Consider the following 22,117-nt stretch of genomic DNA (forward strand, 5'->3'; position numbering starts at 1 on the left):
TTGGAGAGCCTGGCAAGCTACCCGTGTCATATTCGGTATGCCAAAAACAGTAACAACCGGACTCACAGTGGAGATGTTACTGGTGCCTGCTCAAGCAAATCGATGAGCAACAGGATGACTGATTTGTTTTTTTAATGTTTTGGCTCTAAATCCAGCCCTCATGCCCCAATAACATGTTAACTGGAAAATCAACAGGTTGTTTTTAGGGGCGCATGGTAAGTGTGGCAAAAAGATCTAAACCCCAATCAGATGATGAATAGGAATGGAGGGTAGTGATTTTAAAACCCCAATCTTCCAGGTTCTAAATTGAAGATGATGACTGTTAGAGGGACCAAGGACTCGCCTGTGATCTCTGTAGTGTCCATGTTCATCTCTATCTCTGCCCACTCAAGCATACCCTAGCTCCTGGACTCTCGGATACTTTGTGGTACCTTTGCAGTATGCTGTTTCTTAGCTGGAGTTTCCTTTGTTATTCTCATTTCTGGTTTTAAGCCACACGTGTGGTGCTAAGGGATCACTCCTAGTGTTACGGGTGGGGGGGTCATATATTGTACCCAATATTTGAATCTAGGCAAGTGACTTAACCCCTGTACTAACTTTCCAGACCCATGTTTTGTCTTAGCCACCAAATGGGTACTTAAAAAGCCAAGGAAGAAAATATAGATATCATCCTCCTTGTCATGTAACTAAATCCTGATGACATCTAGCACTTGGATTTAGTAAAACTCTGGAAACAGCTTTATTCTGCTTCCTAAAATGTCTTTCTTCATCTGGGCCATTTTCCATCTCTTCAGTTCCTCATTAAGTGGAACTCGCTTGAAACTGCTCCCTACATCATATCCCTGTTTCCCCTTCCTCTAACCCTTGAATTTGCATTCCATTGGGGTTGCTCACTATTCCCTGTACCGTGCTCCTCCCTGCTGTGCTGCTTGCTCTCTCCCACCAGTCTTATCTCCTCCTCACCTTGTCTGTGCCTGCTGAGACCCTGTTTAGGAAACCCTGAATTTTATACAGAGGATGTGTGTGATTATATAATCTTTCTAAATTGAATTGCCAATGTTAGATATTTTTTTTTTTGGTGCAGTATGTTAAAAAAAAACTAGAAATTTGAGACATATGTCCCAGATCTATTTGATGTTAAATATATTTTTCTGTATTATAACTCATCACAGAACTAGAGGTCCTTTTTTTTAAGGGTGTGTCACATGCCAGGCACTGTTCCAAGTACCTTCACCTTACGTTCCCATCACTTGCACCCTCAGAAGGATTGTAAGCATTACTTCTCAGCCTTTTGGCTAAGATCAATTGTAGTATCTATTCTTTTCACTTTAATATAAGATACCCCTTCTGCCCCCTCTGCTCAAGGACAACAGATTAAATGGAATTTTGGAGCAGGGGGTGGACTAGGAGCTTGCTCGGGCCACGGTACACAGTGACCTGGTATTGCAGTACTTCCTGTGTCGTGAACTCCCCTCTGGAAAATTTCAAAGGAACAGCAACAGCAAAACAGATTACAATCTTTCTTAGGTTCACAAGCTGTTGTGTATCTGTCTGGGGGTGTGGGATTGGGCTAGGTGCTAGCGCAATGCACAGGACTTAATCCTGGCTCTGTGCTCAGGGATCCTTCAGGGTATGTGGTGCTGGGGATTAAACCAGGACCCACCACGTGCAAGGCAGGCACCTTAGACATTGTATTGTCTCTCTGGCCCCATAACTTTTAAAGTGTTTCTAATGAAGAGAAATTTCATATGTACGTATAAACAGAGGCATAGTTATGTCCTGAGACTGTATCATCATTTAGTTCTAGAATTAGTGAAGTGAACTAGACCCATACTTAATGAAGCCTAAATTTACATGTCCACTCTACCTCTACCTCCCTTACTTCACATTTTATTTCCATGGCAGAATTCTAATGAGGGTTGAATAAGATACATTAAAAAGGCAGTTGGTGCGCTCATTTGTGGAATATAAAGTAACAGAATAGGAGACTAACGCCCAAGGAGAGTAGAGATAAGCACCAGGAGGATTGCTTCATGGCTTGGAAGCTGGCCTCACATGCTGGGAGGAAAGGCAGCTGAGATACAGAAGGGACCACCAAGTAAAGGATGCTTGGAGGGCCCGCTCAGGATGGGAGATCACTGTATCACTGTATCACTGTCATCCCGTTGCTCCATGAGCAAATTGATGAGCAACGGGAACATCTCCATTGTGAGACTTGTTACTCTTTTTGGCATATGGAATACGCCATGGGTAGCTTGCCAGGCTCTGCTGTGCAGGCAGGATATTCTCGGTAGCTTGCCGGAATCTCGGAGAGGGGCAGAGGAATCTAATCTGGGTTGGCCACGTGCAAGCAAACGCCCTGCCCACTGTGCTATGGCTAGCTGGGATGGGAGGTATGTGCTGAAAATAGACTATAGACAGAACATGATGGCCACTTAATGGCTGTATTGCAAACCACAACACTCAAAAGGAGAGAGAGAGGAAAAGGGAATGCCCTGCCACAGAGGCCGGGGCGGGAGCTGGGGTGGGTGATGGGAGAGATACGGGAATATTGGTGGTGGTGAATGGGCACTGTTGGAAGGATGGGTGCTCGATCGTTGTATGACTAAAATATCAGCACAAAAGTTTGTAAGTCTAACTTTATCTCATGATGATTCATTAATAAATAAATGAATAATAAATAAATAAAAAGCAGTTGGGTCAGAAGTGTCTCGTCCAATGCCAGTGTTTCCTTCTGTGACCCATCTCTGCCTTAGCCAAGTTCATCTGAGTTTTGGATGAGTCTCCTCTCCAAAACATTCCAAATTTAGAAAGCCTAAGAAGAGCGGAAAGAGATTTGGGTAGAGGGATTAGAGTATGGGAGAGGAAAAGGATTCTGTACTATTTCCTTTCTTAGAAGTAGGACACCTAGGTATTCTGTTTATAGGAGGGTTTGATACCCTCCATTAGAAGTATTTTGTAATTTCAGGAAACAAAAGACCTGAGTATTTGCTTACCAGGAAGACACTTCTCTGAAATGTGGCTGAAATAAGCCATTAACTGCATTCCTTTTTTTCCCTGGCTATGCACAGCAGAAAGGATGTCAGGGGAGGTGAATTCTCAGGGGTGAGACGAGATTCTGGCTCAGACAGGTGATGGCAGGCACAGCTCCAGAGTACGAGAGATCAAACATGTGCATCCTGTCTAGTTGAGGGGGTTGGTCTTTTGTGTTTTTCCGTGCTGTTTCTCAGAGTGAACTTAGGCAGTAACCAGAACTGCATTTATCTTCTTTAATATCTCATCCTGAAATGCTGACATCCACTGTAGGCATCATGAATTTTTTTTTCTTTTTTGGCTTTTGGGTCACATCTGGAGATGCACGAGGGTTACTCCTGGCTCATGCACTCAGGAATTACTCCTGGCGGTGCTCGGGGACCTATGGGATGCTGGGAATCCAACCCAGGTCGGCCGTGTGCAAGGCAAATGCCCTCCCTGCTGTGCTATCTCACCAGCCCTGGCATCATGAATTTTTAACATAATGTTGGTCCAGAGGTTCTGGACCTCTTTTTCCTTCACTGGACTGCAGGGGCACTTGTTTCCCTTGGTTGTTTTTAGACCTCTTCCTTCCTGGGACGTTTCCCAGTCCACGCGTATGTCCTGTTGTTTTAGTGTCATTGCCGTTACTTAAGGGTATGCTTGAGAGTCAAATTATTTTAAGATTTGTCCCAATTATTTAACAGCCTACAAGATTAAGAGGGAATGTTTTTACTCCTGAAACAGAAATCTGAGTTAACAAATAATTTACTGAGCCTCCGGTTTCTAACACCCTACTTGTTGGGAAAAACAGTGGTATTTGTTGGGACAGGACACAAGGTCAGCCAGAGGTAATCCCTGTCTCTGCTGGTCTTATGACTCCAAGAGATCTGTAATGATAGGACGTGTTGGGAAATATTGCAGAAGGATAAAAGAATCACGGGCAAGGGAGGACTCTTGCAGCTAAAGGGATGCTTTAGGAAGAAGAGGTTGCAGGGAGTAAGCCTTTTAAAGGTGAGCTTGATATTCCTTCATTTATTTCTTAAGAAAATGGTTTGCATCTGGTTTACACCTCCTTACAAATCATCCTTCCCTGTATTTCATTACAGAGGTAAAGGGGGTAAAGAGTTGACTAGAGACCTCTAAAGTACTTCTATGTGCAAATGGCACTAGTGCCCTCTTTCATATTTTCTTTCTCAGTGCCTTTCCTCTTCAAGAATGTGGGGATGTATAGTACTCCTTTCCGCCAGTCTGCAAGGGTTAGGAACCTTCCTATTCATAATGAGTCGCACGTTCTGGTGCAGGATTTAGCAGGGTTACCCTGAGTACTTTGTTGATAATAGACTGTAGAGGAGCGAGAACTGCAACAGAGACTATTGTAGGAAATCTTTGCAGTCATCACACAAGAGGTGGTGTTGGATACCATAGTTGATAGCTATGGAAATGGCAGAAGTTGTTAGATATGGGATATGCCGTAAAGATGGAGAGAACAGGATTTGCACATGGATTGCGTATTGGGTGGAAGAAAGGAAAAAAAACCAAGGGTGACTTGATGGATTCCAGCCTGACCATTTATAAAAAGATATTTGTCTTGTAACTGAGTCAGGATACTACAGGGGAAAGTGGGCTTGGAGGTTGACCATCAGGGTTTGATTTTAGCATGTAAGGTAGCTTCATAGGTATTAAACATCCAAGTGTGGAGATACTGTGTAGGGAGTTGATACTTAAGACTATATTTTGGGGTGGCTTCAGGGCTGCTGATAACAGTTTGGGAATTGTCAGCTGATAGAAGTTAAAGATAGAAAACTAGTTGAAATCATTAGGGAGTAAAGGCCAGAGATTAGTAATGGTCAGAGTCTGAGATCAGCAATTTCCAACATGATGAGGTCTGGGAAATAAGGTTCTAGCCAGGAAGATGGAGAGAAACCATTATTAGCTAAGAAGACAGGCAGGAGTATTACATGCTACAATTCAAGTAAACAGTGTTGCATGGGTGTGAGACCCAGTTACTATTTATGGAATATTTGCTCCACTGATAAAATCTTGTTACTCTGTATCAGCTTATCTTCACAGTTTTGCCTGGTAGATATTAGCATCATTTTCTAGATCAGACCATCTCAGCTCAGAGAAGAGCATATTTATTCACAAACTTTTTAGTGAGACCTCTCATGTGTCAACATTTATTCACAAACCTTTTAGTGATACCGCTTATGTGTCAACTAGAATAGTAGAAATGGAAGTTTAACATGTTAATTAGCTAGCTTAGATGCTAAAACCAAGCTTTAAGTCTAGATCCGTTTAATCTATACCTGTGCATGTTGCACTAGGATGTTATATGAATGGGAAAAAATTTACATATTTATGCCCTCAGATTTGGGGCATAGACCAAAAAAGAATTAAGATTGTTTTTGGAAAGACAGAAATTAAAGAACTTGGATTTTTGTTTGGTATGCCAGGATTGATTTGCTAAGAAAATTTTTCCTGAAAATCATGATTTGTTTATTTCTTGTTTATGTAATGTTCATTTAATCCATCAGCCTATTGGGAGTTTGAAAAATTGAAATTTGTGAGCTGAGATAGACAAAAGGCAGGAACATGATAGGGTGAGAATATTCGGTGTCCTGCTCACCACCTCTGGACAAGATCAATTAATAGTTACTTAGTTTCTGTTTGGCTTTCCTTTTGAAACATCTAGTCATCAATCAATGTTCAGAATAACTGAAATAATAAAAGATTCTTTTTGTTCCATTTTTAGATCATGTACAAAATGAAGAAAACTATGCACAAGTTCTTGATAAGTTTGGGAGTAATTTTTTAAGTCGAGATAACCCAGATCTTGGCACCGCTTTTGTCAAGTTTTCAACCCTTACAAAGGAATTGTCCACACTGCTGAAAAATCTGGTAAGTCATTTTATGCATCATTTTTCAAAATCATAACCTAACCAAAATATTGTCATAAAGGAACAATGATATAATCATCTCCTAAACTCTGTCCTTGGCATGGAAAATAAGCCAAAAAGTGATTTAGTCATAGTTAAAGACTCAGTTTAAAGAAAATGCCATTGTAAAATGCATAGAATTTATACCTAGTCCAACTGTATTTGTACCTACTCCAAAAATTAAGAGAGTCTTGATAACCTGAATTATTTTCCATATTCTTTATCTATTCTTGTGTTAGATAATGTTTGTGTTTTTTAATTATTTGAAGGAGTGGTGATCATTCCTATCAATGTATAAAATTGGAATATTCAAGTTGTATTTCAATCAGTTTAAGATGACCAAGCAATTTAACCCCTAATTTACTTAACCTCCCTCGAGTCCCCAAATTAATCTTTCACCAAGAAAAATTTTTGAGTTTTAGGAAATCTGTGGTGTTTAAAAGCAGAGGACAGGAAGAATCTCAAAATATTTGGGACCCAAAAGGGTGGGGGAAAGTAGAGAAAGAGACAGAGGGATGGAAGGAGGAAAAGTCCCTGCTATAGAGACGGAGAGAGAAGATGGACGGAAGGGAGACTGGGATATTGGTGGTGGGAAATGTACACTGATAAAGGAACATGTATTTGAACATTATATAACAGAAACCCTCTGCCGGGGTCCTTCATGCCTGAGGCTCATCCGAACGTGTTGAGAGGGGCCTTGAGCATGGCTGTGGCTGGGTTCCAGAGGTCTTTGGCTGCTGGGGCTCTGCTTGGGGCAGGGAGGGAAACTCAACCTGGTAAGCTACCAATAGTTTCCTGCCCTCGTGGGAGAGCCTGGCAAACTCCCCATGGCGTGTTCATATGCCAAAACCAGTAACAATGATGGATCTCATTCCCGTGACCCTAAAAGAGCCTCCAGTGCGGCATTGTTGGGAAGGACGAATAAAGAGGGGCTTCTAAAATCTCAGGGCTAGGACAAATGGAGATGTTACTGAGACTGCTGAAGAAAATCGACGATCAATGGGATGATGATGATCATGATCATCATGATGATGACGACAGAAACCCAATCATGATCAACTTTATCTCATGAACAACACAGTGTATCTCACTGTGATTTAATTAAAAATAAATAATAAAAATTAATAAAATTAATATTTGGGACCGTAGAGATGGGACCTAGTGACACTCAGCCTGGGAAACTGAGATATCATTGGGTTACAGATGTTTTCCTGGCAGAGATAACTGGGCCATCTGGTACCATCGCTGCCCCTCACCCCCCAGCATTGTGCTCTCCCTGAGAAAGGCTCCTCCGTGTAGCATGGTGATGCACTTCATATGAGTTGATGCCATCAAGTTTCTTTCCCCTTCTTTCCAACAGAGGGATATGAAGAGGTCAAAAAGTGACCAAGTGCCAAAGGACATGTGTCACTGCATACTTGAGACACATCACTTTTTAGCAAACAAAACAAAACAAAAACCCTCATAAAATCTCTTAACAATAATTATGCAGTGGAACCACAGAGGCTTTTTTAGGTTTTCATTTTATTTCATTTTGAATTTTTTCTTTCTTTTTTGTTCATATTGTTTTATTGTTTTTTATTTGCTCGTTTTTCTTTCTTTTTTAATAATGGTATTCTTCATTCCTCAGAGGCTTCCTGGAAAAGAAGAAACTATTTCTCTCTTCTTCTCTTACCCCAGTCTCACTGTCATGCTCTCCTCACCTCTAGGGATTCCCAGTCAAACTTACAAGGTCTAGGCCCTGTTTCATTTATTCACTGTTCATCTGGGCTTACAGGAGAGCCTTGGTGCCACAGATCTACTTCATACTAGTGTTTGTTCATGACTGGCTTATGGATATGCTCACTTGTAAACATGAGAATTACCTTCCTATAGTATGTTAACTTGACTCTTTGGCCAGCCAGAGTTTTCTTGTTATTTTTCTCACAGTAGGTAGCCATATGTGTCTATGTATCCATCTTCCTGACAGTTTAGTTTTAAGTTTATTGAGTCATTTTATGCCATTGGGTTTGTCTTATACAGTCACAACTAATCTTAAAAATGAACAAATAAATGTAAAAGAATGTACATATATCTAGTTTTCCATGCTTGAGAAAAATAGACCTTGTTCCAAAAATGTCCCAGAACCACTGTTAGTAGCTTCCATGGTGTGCCTGTAACTCAAGTAGGAATAACTCCATAAATCACAGTATCTTTGACTAAATTGATTTTAAAAAGAAAAAAAAAAAGCTTTGAACTCTTAAGTGTTCTTGCACTTTGGGGTTATGTGACAGATACGTGATATTTCTTCGATTATTTAAATCTCTTCATTCAGGAAGGGCCTCTTACTTCTCCCTCTGATGTCGCCTGCCTTTCTGCTGCTGGCCCGGCTCAAAGGGTGGCGTGGTGGGAGGTGAGGAAGTGAAACTAGTCTCTAACAATTCACTTTGGTCATCACTGGTGAAAGACTTGCTCAGGGAGGAAGTTCTGATTTCCCTGAGGTAGGCGTTTTCGTAGGGATATGTTGCTAACCTTTAGTTTCCAGGAGACTTAAGTCAAGAGTCATCACTTCTACATTTCCTGGAATTCATTTCTACCCTGGCCTGCCCCGTCCGTCCCTCCCTCTGTGTGGATGTGTCCATCCTCCACACTGGTGAGTGGCCGCTCAGGCATCTTGCATTTACTCACCGCCGTACAGTGCTCTCTGGATTGTCAGCTGACAACTTCATACTTTTCGTTTTACCCTTGGTCCAGATTAGGATTGAATATGTTCTGGCATATTGTCGGTCACCTGGTAAGACTGGAAACCCAGACATTCTGGCCCCGAGTGCTTTGTCTTCACCATTCCTGCTCTCTGCTGCCTCTGCCCCCGTAAGCTCTGGTGATCGAGCTGGAACTGGTGCTTGGTCTTTCCCTCAACATAGCCCAGGTTGCAGACCTTTCTCCCATATCTGTTCCTCATAAGTGAAGCCTGAGAGAAATTCTAAAAGAAATTGCTGGGAAACAGTTTAAGGAAATTTATTTAGGAAAAAAAAAAAAACATTAAGTATTCCTCACTAAAGAAAGGGGTGATGTTCTTAATGAGGAAGCAAATAGCACTGCAGTAGCACTGTCGTCCCATTGTTCATCAATTTGCTTGAACGGGTACCAGTAACATCTTCATTGTGAGACTTGTTGTTACTGTTTTTGGCATATCGAATACGCCATGGGTAGATTGCCAGGCTCTGCCGTGCAGGCGGGATACTCTCGATAGCTTGCCATGCTCTCCGAGAGGGATGGAGGAATTGAACCTGGGTCGGGCGTGTACAAGTCAAACATCCTACCTGCTGTGCTATCTCTCCAGTCCAAGGAAGCAAGAAGAAGAATCATTTGTACGCAGGTCTTTATTAAGGGAACACTATTCTGCTGAATAAAAAGTCAGTCTCTGAGGCTGGAAAAAGAGTGCAGCGGGTAAGGTGTTTGCTTTGTACATGGCCAACCTGAGTTCAATCACCAGCACCCCATACAGACCCCATGCACCGCCAGGAGTGACCCAAAAACGAACCAAAAAACTTATGTAACTTCAAACCAGGCCTACATATTAGGAAGAGAGGGCATTGCTTTAAGAACCTTTTGAAATAATATTGCTGTTCTTCACTACACCAAAACTTGGGAAGTGGTATTAAAATTTGTCGCAGTCTGATAAGACTAGAGCAATCGTACAGTGGGTAGGGCACTTGCCTTACATGAGTCCAACCAGGATTAGATCCCCAGCACCCCATATGTCACCCTGAGCCTTGTGAGAAGTAATTCCTGAGTGCAGAGCCAGGAATAGTCCCTGAGCATCACAAGAAGTGCCCACTTCACCCCTACCTCCCCCAAAATGATAAAATTTGTAACCGTATGAATATGGAAGGATGACTTAAGGATTCAGAAGCTGTCAAAGGAAGGGTTAGCAAAACACATTTTATTGTTTTTGGTGGAGGCAGGGGGAACCACACCCAATTGAGTATGCCTGAAAGATCCAAGTTTTCCAAACGTTAATATTTTTTTCTGCAAGCTCTCCAGTATTATAATGTGCAGCTGATACTTTCATCTGTCTACCTTGCAGTGACAGATTTTTGTTCTAGAAAAAAAAAAAAAATCTGTAAAACGCCCAAGTCTCAGAACCACAGAGCATCAGTCATTCTTTCAAGGGAAAAGTAAAAAAGTTCTTCTGCTAGAAATCTAACAAGCAAATCCAGCTCATTCAGCTTGCAACTAAAAAAATCATCAGATGGCTTTTTGGAGGGTTTTTGTTTTCCTTTTTTAATAATCATGTTTTTATCTCAAATCATAGACATTTTAATATGCCTTGGGGATACTTTATATGAATCCCTTGACTCGCCCTGAGACACCAGCAGTTACAGCTGTCAAGGCAGATGTCAGAGCAGTGGAAAAATCACATCAGCCCCTTAGTTATTGTCAAAACAGTTTTGACCTTGAGGGGCTACAGCCCATACCTGGAAAGAAGCACTTGATCCAGCTTACAAGGACCCTGCCCCTGCCGCAGCATACAACATGAGTCTCCTCCCGGGGAGAATGAGGACGTGTTCTCCTTCCAACCCTACTGCTTGTATATGGCTCAAGTCCTAGCACCCCTTCGAACCATTGTAAACTGCAAAATTCTCAAGTCACACAGTGGATTATTACTATATTAACGGACTGCCTTTGTATTAATATGATCATGGTATTAATAGTCACTTCAGAGGACATTGCATATTTTTTTTTCTGGCTCTAAAAAGAACACATTCTAGTTTGTTCTTCAAAACTATTATCTCCCTTGAACAAAGTATCTCACTTGCCTCTGTTTCTTTCCTGGCTTTTTTCCCACTCTGGAGAAGCCTGTGTTCTCTCTAAAATGTTTACATCTTCCTTTCTCTTTCCTCAAATCTTTCTACATAAGTTTCAATAAAAACTTTCTTGTTTGCTTGTTACACACACACACACACACACACACACACACACACATTTCTAGCAGGGAAATTCTAGAAAACAAAGAAAAACATATAGTCTCTCTCTAATACTCCTCCTACCCCAAAATAAAATTATTTGGGTGGATTATCTTTTTCATATTCTCATTTGCAGGGTTTCCCCTCCTTCCCCTTCCCCGAAACAGAATCATAAGTTCTAAGCAACTTGGTGTATTTATTAGATTTCGTTTAATGTTGACATTAGAGTGTAAGTGCTTTCCAGAAGCTCAGAGCCTGGGACTTTCCAAGGAGAACATATGCCTTCCTCTCTCTTGACAGCTCAGCCCTTGTCTCCACCTCAGCCCCATCACCCTCTGTTCCGAGTGCATATAAGTGCAAGAAATCCTTAGATGGGCACTCTGGGGCCAGGGCTGCATTAAGACAGGGGACTTGCTTGTCCTGGGCACTACCTTAAATATATACAAAAGCATCTGTGTCTTCTACTTTTGTGTTATTTCTACCACTCAATGGTCTTGACAACTTAAAAACAAGAAATTCAATCACAGAGTAATTTCATAGTGGGCAGAAAGGTGACAGGGGGACTTGAAACCCGGGTGAAGGGAAATGGACATACCTTGGTTTGGTATTGGAACATTATGTATGAAAACATATCATTAGCCATATTGTGAATCATGGTGCCTACAAAGCAGTGATATTGTAAATCATTTTTTTTTCTTTTTGGGTCACACCCAGCGATGCTCAGGGGTTACTCCTGGCTTTGCACTCAGGAATTACTCCTGGCGGTGCTTGGGGGACCATATGGGATGCCGGGGATCGAACCCGGGTCGGCCGCGTGCAAGGCAAACGCCCTACCCGCTGTGCTATCGCTCCGGCCCCTGTAAATCATTTTTAAATCAAAATTTCAGTTTGGGGGAGCATGCCTGGCTCTGCTCAGGGCTTACTCCTGGCTCTGCATTCAGGGATCGTTCCTAGTGAGCTCGGGGGACTGTATTGGGTGTTGGGCATCAAACTCACGTCTGCCTCTTACACGGCCAGCGGCTCACCCATTCTACTATCTTGTTGGCCCTAATTTTTTTTAAATGTTCATACTGTTAGTTGAGGTAACATGTTTACAATAGTGTTAATGTATAATTATGTTACCTCACCATCACCAAAGTGCTCATTAGCCTCCACCCTTAACGGTAATTCTTAGTAAGATCACCACCCATTTGTGTTTTTCTACTTAAGGTCTAAGCTATTCAGAATTACAGAGATGGACAATGTGTCTATTGTTACCAGGGTTAAGAGTGGATTATGAAGGCATAGCTCAAAGGGAGTTCCTCTGTGTTAATGGAAGTGTTTGCTGTCTTATTTGTAGAGATGGTTGTGCTAATTCGTACATGTGGCAAACTATTGCAGAATGATACACAAAGACATACAAAAACAGTGGGTGCGTGCAAAAAAATGGTGAAATTCAAAAGCTGTGAACTACTTCTTTATCTGTTCCTGGAAAGTCATACTCTCAGGAGCAACTGGTTGGTTATACAAAAGGGACCTCATACTATATTTGCAACTTTTTGTGACTATGGTGTCTTCAAAATGAAAGATTTTGCTGTCATGTGGGGATATTGGCTTAGCGGTCGAGTGCCTGCCTTGAACGTGCGAAGCCCCTAGTTTGACCCCTGGAATCACTAGGGGGGGGGAGTATAAACTGTTACAAAATGGAAGTCTGTTTAAGTATTGTTCATCATCATCATCATCATCCCATTGATCTTCAATTTTCTCAAGCAGTCTCAGTACCGTCTCCATTCATCCTAGCCCTGAGATTTTAGAAACCTCTTTACTCATCCTACCCATCGGTGCCCATGGAGGCTCTTTCAGGGTTAGGGGAATGAGACCCATCATTGTTACTGGTTATGGCATATGAATATGCCATGGGGAGCTTGCCAGTCTCTCCCATGCGGACAGGAAACTCTCGGTAGCTTGCCAGGTTCTCCAAAGGGGAGAATTAGGCTATAAGATGTCACGTGGCCAATAAGCGCTTCTAGGAGCTTGGTTTTATAGTCTCTGGATGTTGGCCATTGATGGGATTACACGGCACCGGGGTCAGTTTCTGCGTGTGACCGCCTAGCTACTGGAAAATGGGTGATCTGAGTGGAAGAGGCCCCGTCCTGATTTGAGCAGGCTTGGAAATCTCAGCCCCAGGTCCCACACACCTGGGTTCCTCTGCCAGTACCTTTATGCATGAGGCTCATCCGAATGTGTGGAGAGGGGCCTTGAGCATGGCTGTGGCTGGGTTCTGGAGGTCCTCGGCCTCGGGGGCTCTGCTCGGGGTGGGAAGGGAAAACTCAACCCACCACCTCCGAGGGTCCCTGGTAAAGACAGCCAGGCGCAGGGGCAAGAGACTTTAATATAAGTATTGTTATATTAAAAATTGCATTTACTATAAATTCAAATATCAGATTCTTATTTTTGATAGTCTTTCACACTTCAGATCTGGAATCCCACTCTCTTTACACTTTTTAGATTTCCTAAACCCGACTTCCTTTCTAATTTCTCCCTCTAAGTAAAGGCCTTTGCATGGGTAGTGTTTCCCTTTGGGGGAGGCAATTAACTGTGTTTCCCTCAGAAGTGAATCTAGTTGTTATGTTTGACTGTGGGGAATGCTGCCTCCTAGTGGTGAGAAATCAGAGAGAGAGCATGATCTATTTTGTTGGTTATTCTTAGTACCTTTATGGGGAGGTTTTAAGTACATTTATAAGAAGTACATATCACAGTGTCAATTCAGAGCACATGGTATTGTGCAGTAGTTAGTTTATTGAGAGTAACATTTTTTTAAATGAGAAATGCTACTTTACCTATTGGTCTTTCTGAATTCATGCTCCCTCTAGTTAAAGATGCCTTCTTCATCGAAAGCCAGCTCTAGATATAAATTACTTATTTTTTCTGAATTAATGGGTTCTTCTATGCCTTCTCTACTTTGTGTTTTTGTAGATGATGTATCAGTGTGTAGGACTTTGATTTACAATGCAGCTTTTGTATAAAGAAGAAGGAACTAAAGCAAGATCTTAGTTTGAATTGTTTTCAGTGCTCTAGTCTTTTGTTGTTACTATTCTTGGCATATCGAATACACCGTGGGTATTAGTTTGTAATATTCTAGTATTTTTCTGTTACTCAGTTAAATATCAGTTACCAAAATTGGGATGCTGTTGAATCAGTCTCTCCTCTTCCTCTGTCTCCCTCTCCCTCTTCTCCCCTCCCTTCGGCTTCTCCCCCCCCCTCCTTCCCTATGTCTCTCCCCCTCCATCTCTCACTCCCACCCTCTTCCCCGACCCTCAGCCATCCTTAGTAAGGAAAGAAAGAAAGAAAACAGTCAAGTCTGCTTTAACACTGATTTCTAGGGTCCGACCATCCTTTCCCTGTGGTACTGGCAGAGATGAAGGAGTTAGCCAGGAGTTGCATCTATTTGATTGCCAAACCACAGGCCAATACCAGGAAGGAGGATTGAAATAAATTTTCAGTGGACAGAGGAAAGCCATTTAAACCATCCTCCCCAAATCTCTGATGTAACTAGTTCTAGAAAATGTCTGTAAGATCTCTTTTGGAACCGCTGGAGATGCCCAGAATGATTCTCATCCAACCAGGCGTCTGCCCCCGGCTCCCTCCCTTCCGTGGACCTTTGGACATCTCTTACAGCTAGAGTGAGACCCTGAGTCTCCTTTATAGCTAATTATTAGAGTGATTGCTTCAGAGCTATGGCAGCAAAACAAAAATTTCTCCAACTGTATAGCATTTCCTGTTTGCAACGTCTGATAGGCAGGGTGTTTTGGTTTGCTTTGGTTTGGGGTTTTTTTGTTGTTTTTTTTTTCCCCTAATTTTTCTTCTTTCCCCCAAAATGAGACTAACTGAAAATGGTGTAGTCTGGAACTGGATTTAGAGCAAGTAATTTATTCCTCAAGATCTTTGAAAGACCTGTGGAAAGCCATAAGTATGCTCAGCAGTTCATAGATGCCCATAATACATGTAAAAACCTCTTTGCCTAATTGTCACCCGTAATTGGGGAAATGTTAGCATCTGATCTGCCACACATCTCTGTGAGGACATGTCCTGACTTGTCTCATTGCCAATTAGTACTGTCGGCCCTGTCATAAAATAAGAGCTATCCCTGTGAGTGGGGAGGTGAGTGGATTCTCCCCTTGCGTCAGAAACGGGACACGTGTGCTATAAAACTGTCGTGTGGCCTGGGGAAGAGACTCGGTGGCAGAGCAATGGCCCTGCAAGCCCAGTCTTAGCTGTATTGCAGCATGTGTGTGAGCACCCGAGTCCTGTGCCCCCCCAGAGACTGCAAGGCCAACAGCAAAAAGAAGGGAGAACTAAAATACGGGACATTTTAAAATAAGAAAATACAGAGCGTTTCACAGTTCTATCAATGTTAATGTATTCTTTGAAACAGTTTTGTGCATTTGTACTCAGACACTGGTAAATTACAAACAAAAGTTGTGTGTACGTATGTGTGTATAGGTAAATCTGTACCATCTCATCTAAAATTTTGGGTTAAGTGTTTCAAATTGAGTCCTGAGAGACAATACAGGGGGTAGGGGACTTGCCTCACAAGTAGTTGGTGTGCTTCAATCCTTGACACCTCATATGGCCCCCTGAGCCCCACCAGGAGTGAGCCCTGGGTGCTGCGCCAGGTATAAGCCTTGAGCATCACCAGGTGTGGCCTAAAAGGAAAAAAGTTTCAAAATTCAGAATTTTACATATATCAAAAAGGCAATAAGGTACTTATGCCATGTATTATATAACAGGCCTCAATGACTTCTCAAGCAGATCCTCATAACTAAACACAGCTTCTTTCTGCAGCAAAAATGTGAAGTGATAATAAGGTTTCTGAGCAATCCCCCCGAGAATCTACAAACTCAAGTCAGAGCTTACAGCTTACTACCAGAGGAGTTGAGGTTAGATCAGATCAGAGTAACCCAATGAGTTAAAACAACCTTGTGTTATACAACTATTTTGAAGATTCCTCCTCCTCCTCCTCCTTTTCCTCCTCTTCCTCCTCCTCCTCCTCCTCCTCTTCCTCCTCCTCCTCCTTTTCCTCCTCCTCCTCCTCCTCTTCCTCCTCTTCCTCCTCTTCCTCCTCTTCCTCCTCTTCCTCCCCCATCACTCCCCCTCCAAATAAAATTTCAAATCACTTTAACAGGCTAGTTCTTATTTTACTATATGACTGATTGTAAAGGATTTGAATTTTGCCTTCATTCATCCCAGCTGTGCCTTGTCTTCGATAGATGCAATTTATAAAAATTGTGATATTTCCCGGCTACATTTTAAAATGATCTCCCTTTCTTTTGGCTTCTTTTTTCTTCCTGAGGATTTACATTAAAGTGTTTCAAATAGAAAGTTCAAATAACACATCTTAAATAGGATTGAGTTTTCATCTTGTGAATTTTGAATGAGGTGAGTAAACCATTGAAAATTTGTGTAGGTATGTGTTGATCATGTGTTATTCCACTTGAAACAGACTCACAGAAGAATATTTTGATGCTATGAAAGACATGTTTTAGACCTGTGCTGCTTTGAGAGGAAGGGAGAAAGGATCAGTCAAAGAAACTGATCTCACCGTGCTGCCAGGAAGAATTTCTTCAGTCCTGAGAGGACTCAGTGTGGAGGAGAAAGTCCCAGACTGGTGCCTCAGTGCTTTAAGACGTCCCGAACATCGGCTTATCCTTAGCTCTTAATCTTAACAGAGAGAGCTAGTCTCATTCTCAGCACTGTCAGGCAGGTAGTTTCATTCTTTCCATGGTTCGTATTAAGTCACGAGAACGGGCAGCGTGTTCTTTGGCTGTAACCACTGCTATACGTGTAATAAGCAAGGATAGGCTGCCTTGCCGCTGTCACTTAACATGGTAAAGACTGCTTCCTTGCTCATGCCCCGGTCCCTGGAAGAGTCTGCTCCACACAGCAGCACTAATGCTGAGGCGCAGGCCAGTGGTTGCACCTCCATCACAGCAGCGTTGACCTCAGGGACAGAGGTGGAAGATAATCATGTGAAGACTTGGCACAACTTTCTTCTCCATTTTTCTTTTTTTTTGGGGGGTGGTTACTCTTGGCTCTGAACTTAGGAATTATTCCTAGTGATATTTTGGGGACCATACAGGATGCCAGGGATTGAATCCAGATCGGGCACAAGCACGGGCAAGGCCAAATGCCCTACCTGCTGTACTATCGCTCCAACTCTTTGGTACAACTTTCCTGTTGTCTGTTCATTGATGTCAGCTGTATTCCTGGCCCCACTTGAGTGACACAGCAGATAAGGTGGACCAAATTTAAGCATTTGGTTAGCATTACACTTTTCTCTTTTGTGGATTAAGCCCTTGGCCTCATTGATGCTTCACATCAGCCACAAATTCTGGTGGCCCATTTTAGAGGCTTTATGAGACAGTTTGTTAGACTGCCTCCTAGAGGAATGGTGCGCCCCTTTTTTGGGCATAATATAAAGTACATTTTTTAAAAATTGAATGACCCTTTTTAGAGTCGTATGAAATTTCAGGAATAGAATGTCACCTCTCTGGTCTGGATGGGTGTGAGGGTCCCAGAGGCACCGCCAAGGTCCAAGTACCATCACGGTATCAAAATAACTCCTCATTCTTTCCCCCACCAAAAAAAAAAAATCTTTATTCCATTTTTATAGTTTGCTGCATGTTGACTTTAGGTTGACCTTGCAACCACTCACTACTTTCAGACTGCAGAGAGTCTCTTGCCTGCACGCCTGGCTGTCTTCCCTGGGGCCCCTCGGAGGGGATGGGCTCCAGCTTCCCTCCCCACCCCGAGCAGAGCTCCCGGCGGCCGAAGACAACCGGAACCTAGCCACAGCCATGCTCAAGGCCTCTCTCCACAAGTTCAAACAGGCCTCACGCATGAAGGTACCGGCTGAGGAACCCAGGTGTGCGTAATTCTATCAACGGCCAACATCCAGAGACTTAAAATAATCAAGCTCCCAGAATCGATATCTTACAACCTACTTCTCCCTCTGGGAGAAACTAGCAAGCTACTGAGAGTTCCCTGCCCACGTGGGACAGCCTTGCAAGCTTCCCATGGTGTATTCATATGCTAAAGCCAGTAACAAGCTGGGTCTCATTCCCCTGACCCTGATAGAGCCCCCAATGCGGCATCCTTGGGAAGGCCAAGTGGAGAGAGGCTTCTAAAATCTCAGGGCTAGGACGAATGGAGAAGTTACTGAGACCGCTCGAGAAATCGACGATCAACGGGATTTCATGATTCGTGAATTTCGTTTTTAAAGTGTCACTGTAAACAGCAAGTGAAACAACAGCCTAGGTGTAACAGTACTCCTAGGCAGTACGCAACACTGGGCTTTGTTTGGGGGGACCCCACCTGCTTGGGCTCTGAGCTCAGGGATCACTACTTACAGTGCTCTGAGGACCATATGGGATGCCGGGGATCAAACCTGGGCCGGCCGCATGCAAGGCAGACACTGTTCTATCCCTTCGACCCACTGCTTTGAGAGAGTTAATTGCCTTCTCTCTGAGTAATCTTGGTCCCAGAAACCTCTGGGTCTTCTTTTCCAGTTCCAAATCTGAAGGTACCCAGTTAAAACCGGTGCTGATACTGTCCTTGGCTCAGCATCCTGCCCAAGTCAGCCTCACGCTCGCTCCTTGTCCTCGTCTACTCCTCTGTGGTTTTCCCTTTTCCCTCCCAGGGGGCGACCCCTTGTGAGGTGTGTCATCTCAGGTCTGTCTGCTTCAGATGAAATGCTCTGTTTCTCACTGAGGGCGGAATCTTTGGTAAAGCATTGCCTTTGGTCCTCCTCACCCTTTCCACAGGAACAGCCACTCTGGACTAGAGTCTTGGGCAGGTACAAGCGCCCAGCCCAACCCTCTGAGTTGAGCTCAGAGCCTGGGAAGATGTGTAGGGAGAGGATCCCGCCGGGCTTCAGGTTTCACTTATACGTGCCTCGGGAGAGCTCTGAGCATGGAGTCTGCAGCCGTGGGCCAGCACCTTCCTGGCTCAGCGTATCTGGCTCTCTCCTGCCAGGGGCAGGTCATCAGAAAATATGGTGCTTTCTATAGTTTTCCTAGAAATGTATATTCCATAGCATTTGTTGGCTAGGGTGCTGGATTAGTACGTACCTGTATTGATGGTATATTTCTGTGTTTAAATACTTGAAGTAGAAACATCTATAATAAATACTGTATCACTGTAGCACTGTCATCTCATTGTTCATCGATTTGTTTGAGCGGGCACCAGTAACGTCCCCATTGTGAGATTTGTTATTATTTTTGGCATATCGAATACGCCACGGGTAGCTTGCCAGGCTCTGCCGTGAAGGCGGGATATTCTCAGTAGCTTGCTGGGCTCTCTGAAAGGGGCGGAAGAATCGAACCCAGGTTGGTTGTGTGCAAGGCAAATGCCCTACCCGCTGTGCTATCACTCCAGCCCAAGATACATAATTACCTTGAGATTTTTTTGTATTTCTTAGCAGTGCCTACACCATAGTACATCTAGCTTAGCCTGCTCAACCTCTTAGAATGTACTCCTGACAATTTCCCGTGACGCTGGTGCCGCTCGTGACACACTTTGAAACTCAGTGCTCTGTGGTAAGCTCTGATGGGTGCCCAACAACAGTATGATAGGTTCTGGCCGAGCAGCTCTAGGATTCCAGTCTAAGACAAGCTTGAACGTTTGGGAAAAAGAGCAATAGATTTTATTTCTTTTTCAGACAAGCTTAATGACTGGCATTCTCTAATGCTTGTCTGCATTACCATATTTGGAAATATTACACCCTTGCACAATTCAGTGTCTTCCTAACTTATTTGACCACACACTTTCTTGATGTATAAGATCCATTTATTTACTGTGGAATTGCTTTAAGAAACACTTGAGTTAGATATTCTGCTGGATTAGGGATTCTATTTCATTTGTTGTATTTATTTTAGTTTTCTTCCAGTTCTCATCTGTCTGCTTTTTAAGAATTTATTGTATACATCTCTGTATATTCTGTTTATTTAAGCTGGTTGCTTCTTTTAAATTTTGCCCTTCAAGGCCTTGGTTTAAAATAGTCTACAGATTCGCTTTGACCTCGTAGCTCATTACATCTTTCAGTAGAAATGAGTAAGCCCTTTTATTATTGCCCTGATGTTAATGGTTATTAGCATTAACCATTAAAATAGGTCTTGCAGGGGGTGGACCGATAGTATAGCAGATAGGGTGTTTGCGTTGCATGTGGCCAACACCCGGGTTCGATTCCCAGCATCCCATATGGTTCCCTGAGCACCGCCAGGAGTAATTCCTGAATGCAGAGCCAGGAGCAACCCCTGAGCAATCACCGGGTGGGACCCAAAAAAGAAAAAAAGAATAGGTCTTGCAAAAGTAGCATAACATTTTTTTTTCTGGGTTTGTGGCCCACACCTACCAGTGCTCAGGCCTTGTTCCTGGATCTGCACTTAGAGGCCACTCCTGCAAAGGATTGGGAGACCATCTGGGGTGCTGAGACTGAACCCAGGTTGGCTCCCTTCAGACAAATGCCCTACCCTCTGTACTGTTGCTCTGGACTCTGAGCATGATTTTTCAGTCAGACAAATCTGAGCTCATATCTTTGCCCCTTTATTTCTCAAGTTAGATCACCAAGCCAGATTCATTTATTCATTGCTTACAGATTTTTCATCCAGAAAGCAAGGATATCAAAAAAAAAAAATTCTACCACTCTCTCTAGAATAGTTACACCTTAGAGATTAGGCAAGCAAGCCAGTCCCACTTTTTTTTTTAATTGAATCATTTTTTTTAATTGAATCACTATGAGATAGACCATTATAAAGCTGTTCATGATTAGGTTTCAGCCATACAATGTTACAACACCAAGCCTTCCACCAGTGTACATTCTCTACCACCAATGTCCCCAGTTTCCTTCTTGCCACCCCTTCCAATCCACCCCCACTCCAAATCTCCCTCTATGGCAGGCACCTTTCTTCTCTTTGTCTGTCTGTCTCTCTCTCTCTCTCCTTTTGTGCATCATGTCCTGCTATACAGGTGCTAAGAGGTTGTTGTGGGTGTTCAGGGCATTCTACATTCTTATCGGGAAGGTACTTATGGAGTAGCATCTTTTAATGGGGTGGCAGCTTTGGGGTATGGCCGTGACTGCCGGAGGTTCTGAAGGTACAGGGAGGTGGGGGGAAGTAGTCCATCTCCACCTGGTAAAAGCCTGGAGATTGAGTCCCAAATTCCACATACCCAAATTTCCAGCAGATTAGCATCTTGGTGAGTTTCATCTCAAGACATTGGAGTCTGTCGGGGCATGACCATGCTTTTGGATTACGTTTCTACCTTCAGAATATTCGTCTTCCCTTACCTAAAGGAACTTTGGTTTCTCTTCTACTTTGGAAGTCCTGAGTCTAAGGCAGTAGTTACCGAACACGTTCCAGTCCACCTAGAGATCAGTTTTTAAAGTGGCAGTTTTTTATTTGTTGTTGTTGTTTTGTTTTGTTTTGTTTTGTTTCATTTTGTTTGGGGGCCTTACCCTGCCATGCTCAGGTCTTATTCCTGGAGGGGATCATGAGACCATATGTGTTATCAGGGACCAAGCCCACGTCATCCTCATGGAGGACAAGTGCCCTACGTGCTGCGTTCTCTCCTTGCCCCTACCTACCTCTTAAACCCATTTAAAAACCTCAGATTGTGTGATTAGGTTTGGGACTATTTCTAACGTGTTTGCAAGTGGTGGGGGCTCCATTGGGAGGACCACACATTGAGAAGTGCTAGTATAAATTGTCATTCTAAACAGAGTCACAGTTGCCTGCCGTTACAGCACAACTGCGACTTTTCTCCTTCAGATTCACTATTGAGTCCAGTTTGCGTTTAGACTTCACGCCGTCTGCTCTGTATTTTGTCTTAATCAGTCAAATACTGAAATGAGAACTAGGCTGATGGTTGACTCTATCGCCCTCTTGTGGTTCTGTGCCATATTGCTTTTTAATAACTATAAATGCAAAAGCAATACCAATTCATACTAAATTGAAAACTTAGAAAATACAGGAGGGAAGACGAAGATGAAATTCAGTAACCTCATAGCCTACTTATAATCTATATATTCTATATATCTGTATGTATATAAACATTATGTTTACATTTCTGTACACATACCTGTATAGAGACACATATTCTATATATCCATAAATCCATCTTTTAATTCTTTTCCTATTTATACACACATCTTTTTTCTTGAGTGTATTTTTCATCATATAT

At 42.9% G+C, this 22,117-nt stretch overlaps 1 protein-coding gene and 1 non-coding gene across 2 annotated transcripts in view; both read left to right on the forward strand.

The window, feature by feature from the left end:
• The window catches only part of ASAP1 (ArfGAP with SH3 domain, ankyrin repeat and PH domain 1), a 301,291-nt gene that overhangs the window by 159,837 nt on the left and 119,337 nt on the right, over nucleotides 1–22,117 (forward strand). The window contains exon 3 of the mRNA XM_012936073.2: nucleotides 5,768–5,913. Within this exon, the coding sequence (XP_012791527.2) occupies nucleotides 5,768–5,913 (146 nt within the window). The remainder of the gene's footprint in view (nucleotides 1–5,767; nucleotides 5,914–22,117) is intronic.
• Nucleotides 1,276–1,473, forward strand: LOC129402669 (U2 spliceosomal RNA). The gene has a single exon (XR_008628770.1). It is a non-coding gene; the product is annotated as a U2 spliceosomal RNA (small nuclear RNA).

The sequence above is a fragment of the Sorex araneus genome, chromosome 2 (genome assembly GCF_027595985.1).
Source record: "Sorex araneus isolate mSorAra2 chromosome 2, mSorAra2.pri, whole genome shotgun sequence".
In the NCBI taxonomy this organism is placed as follows: domain Eukaryota; kingdom Metazoa; phylum Chordata; class Mammalia; order Eulipotyphla; family Soricidae; genus Sorex; species Sorex araneus.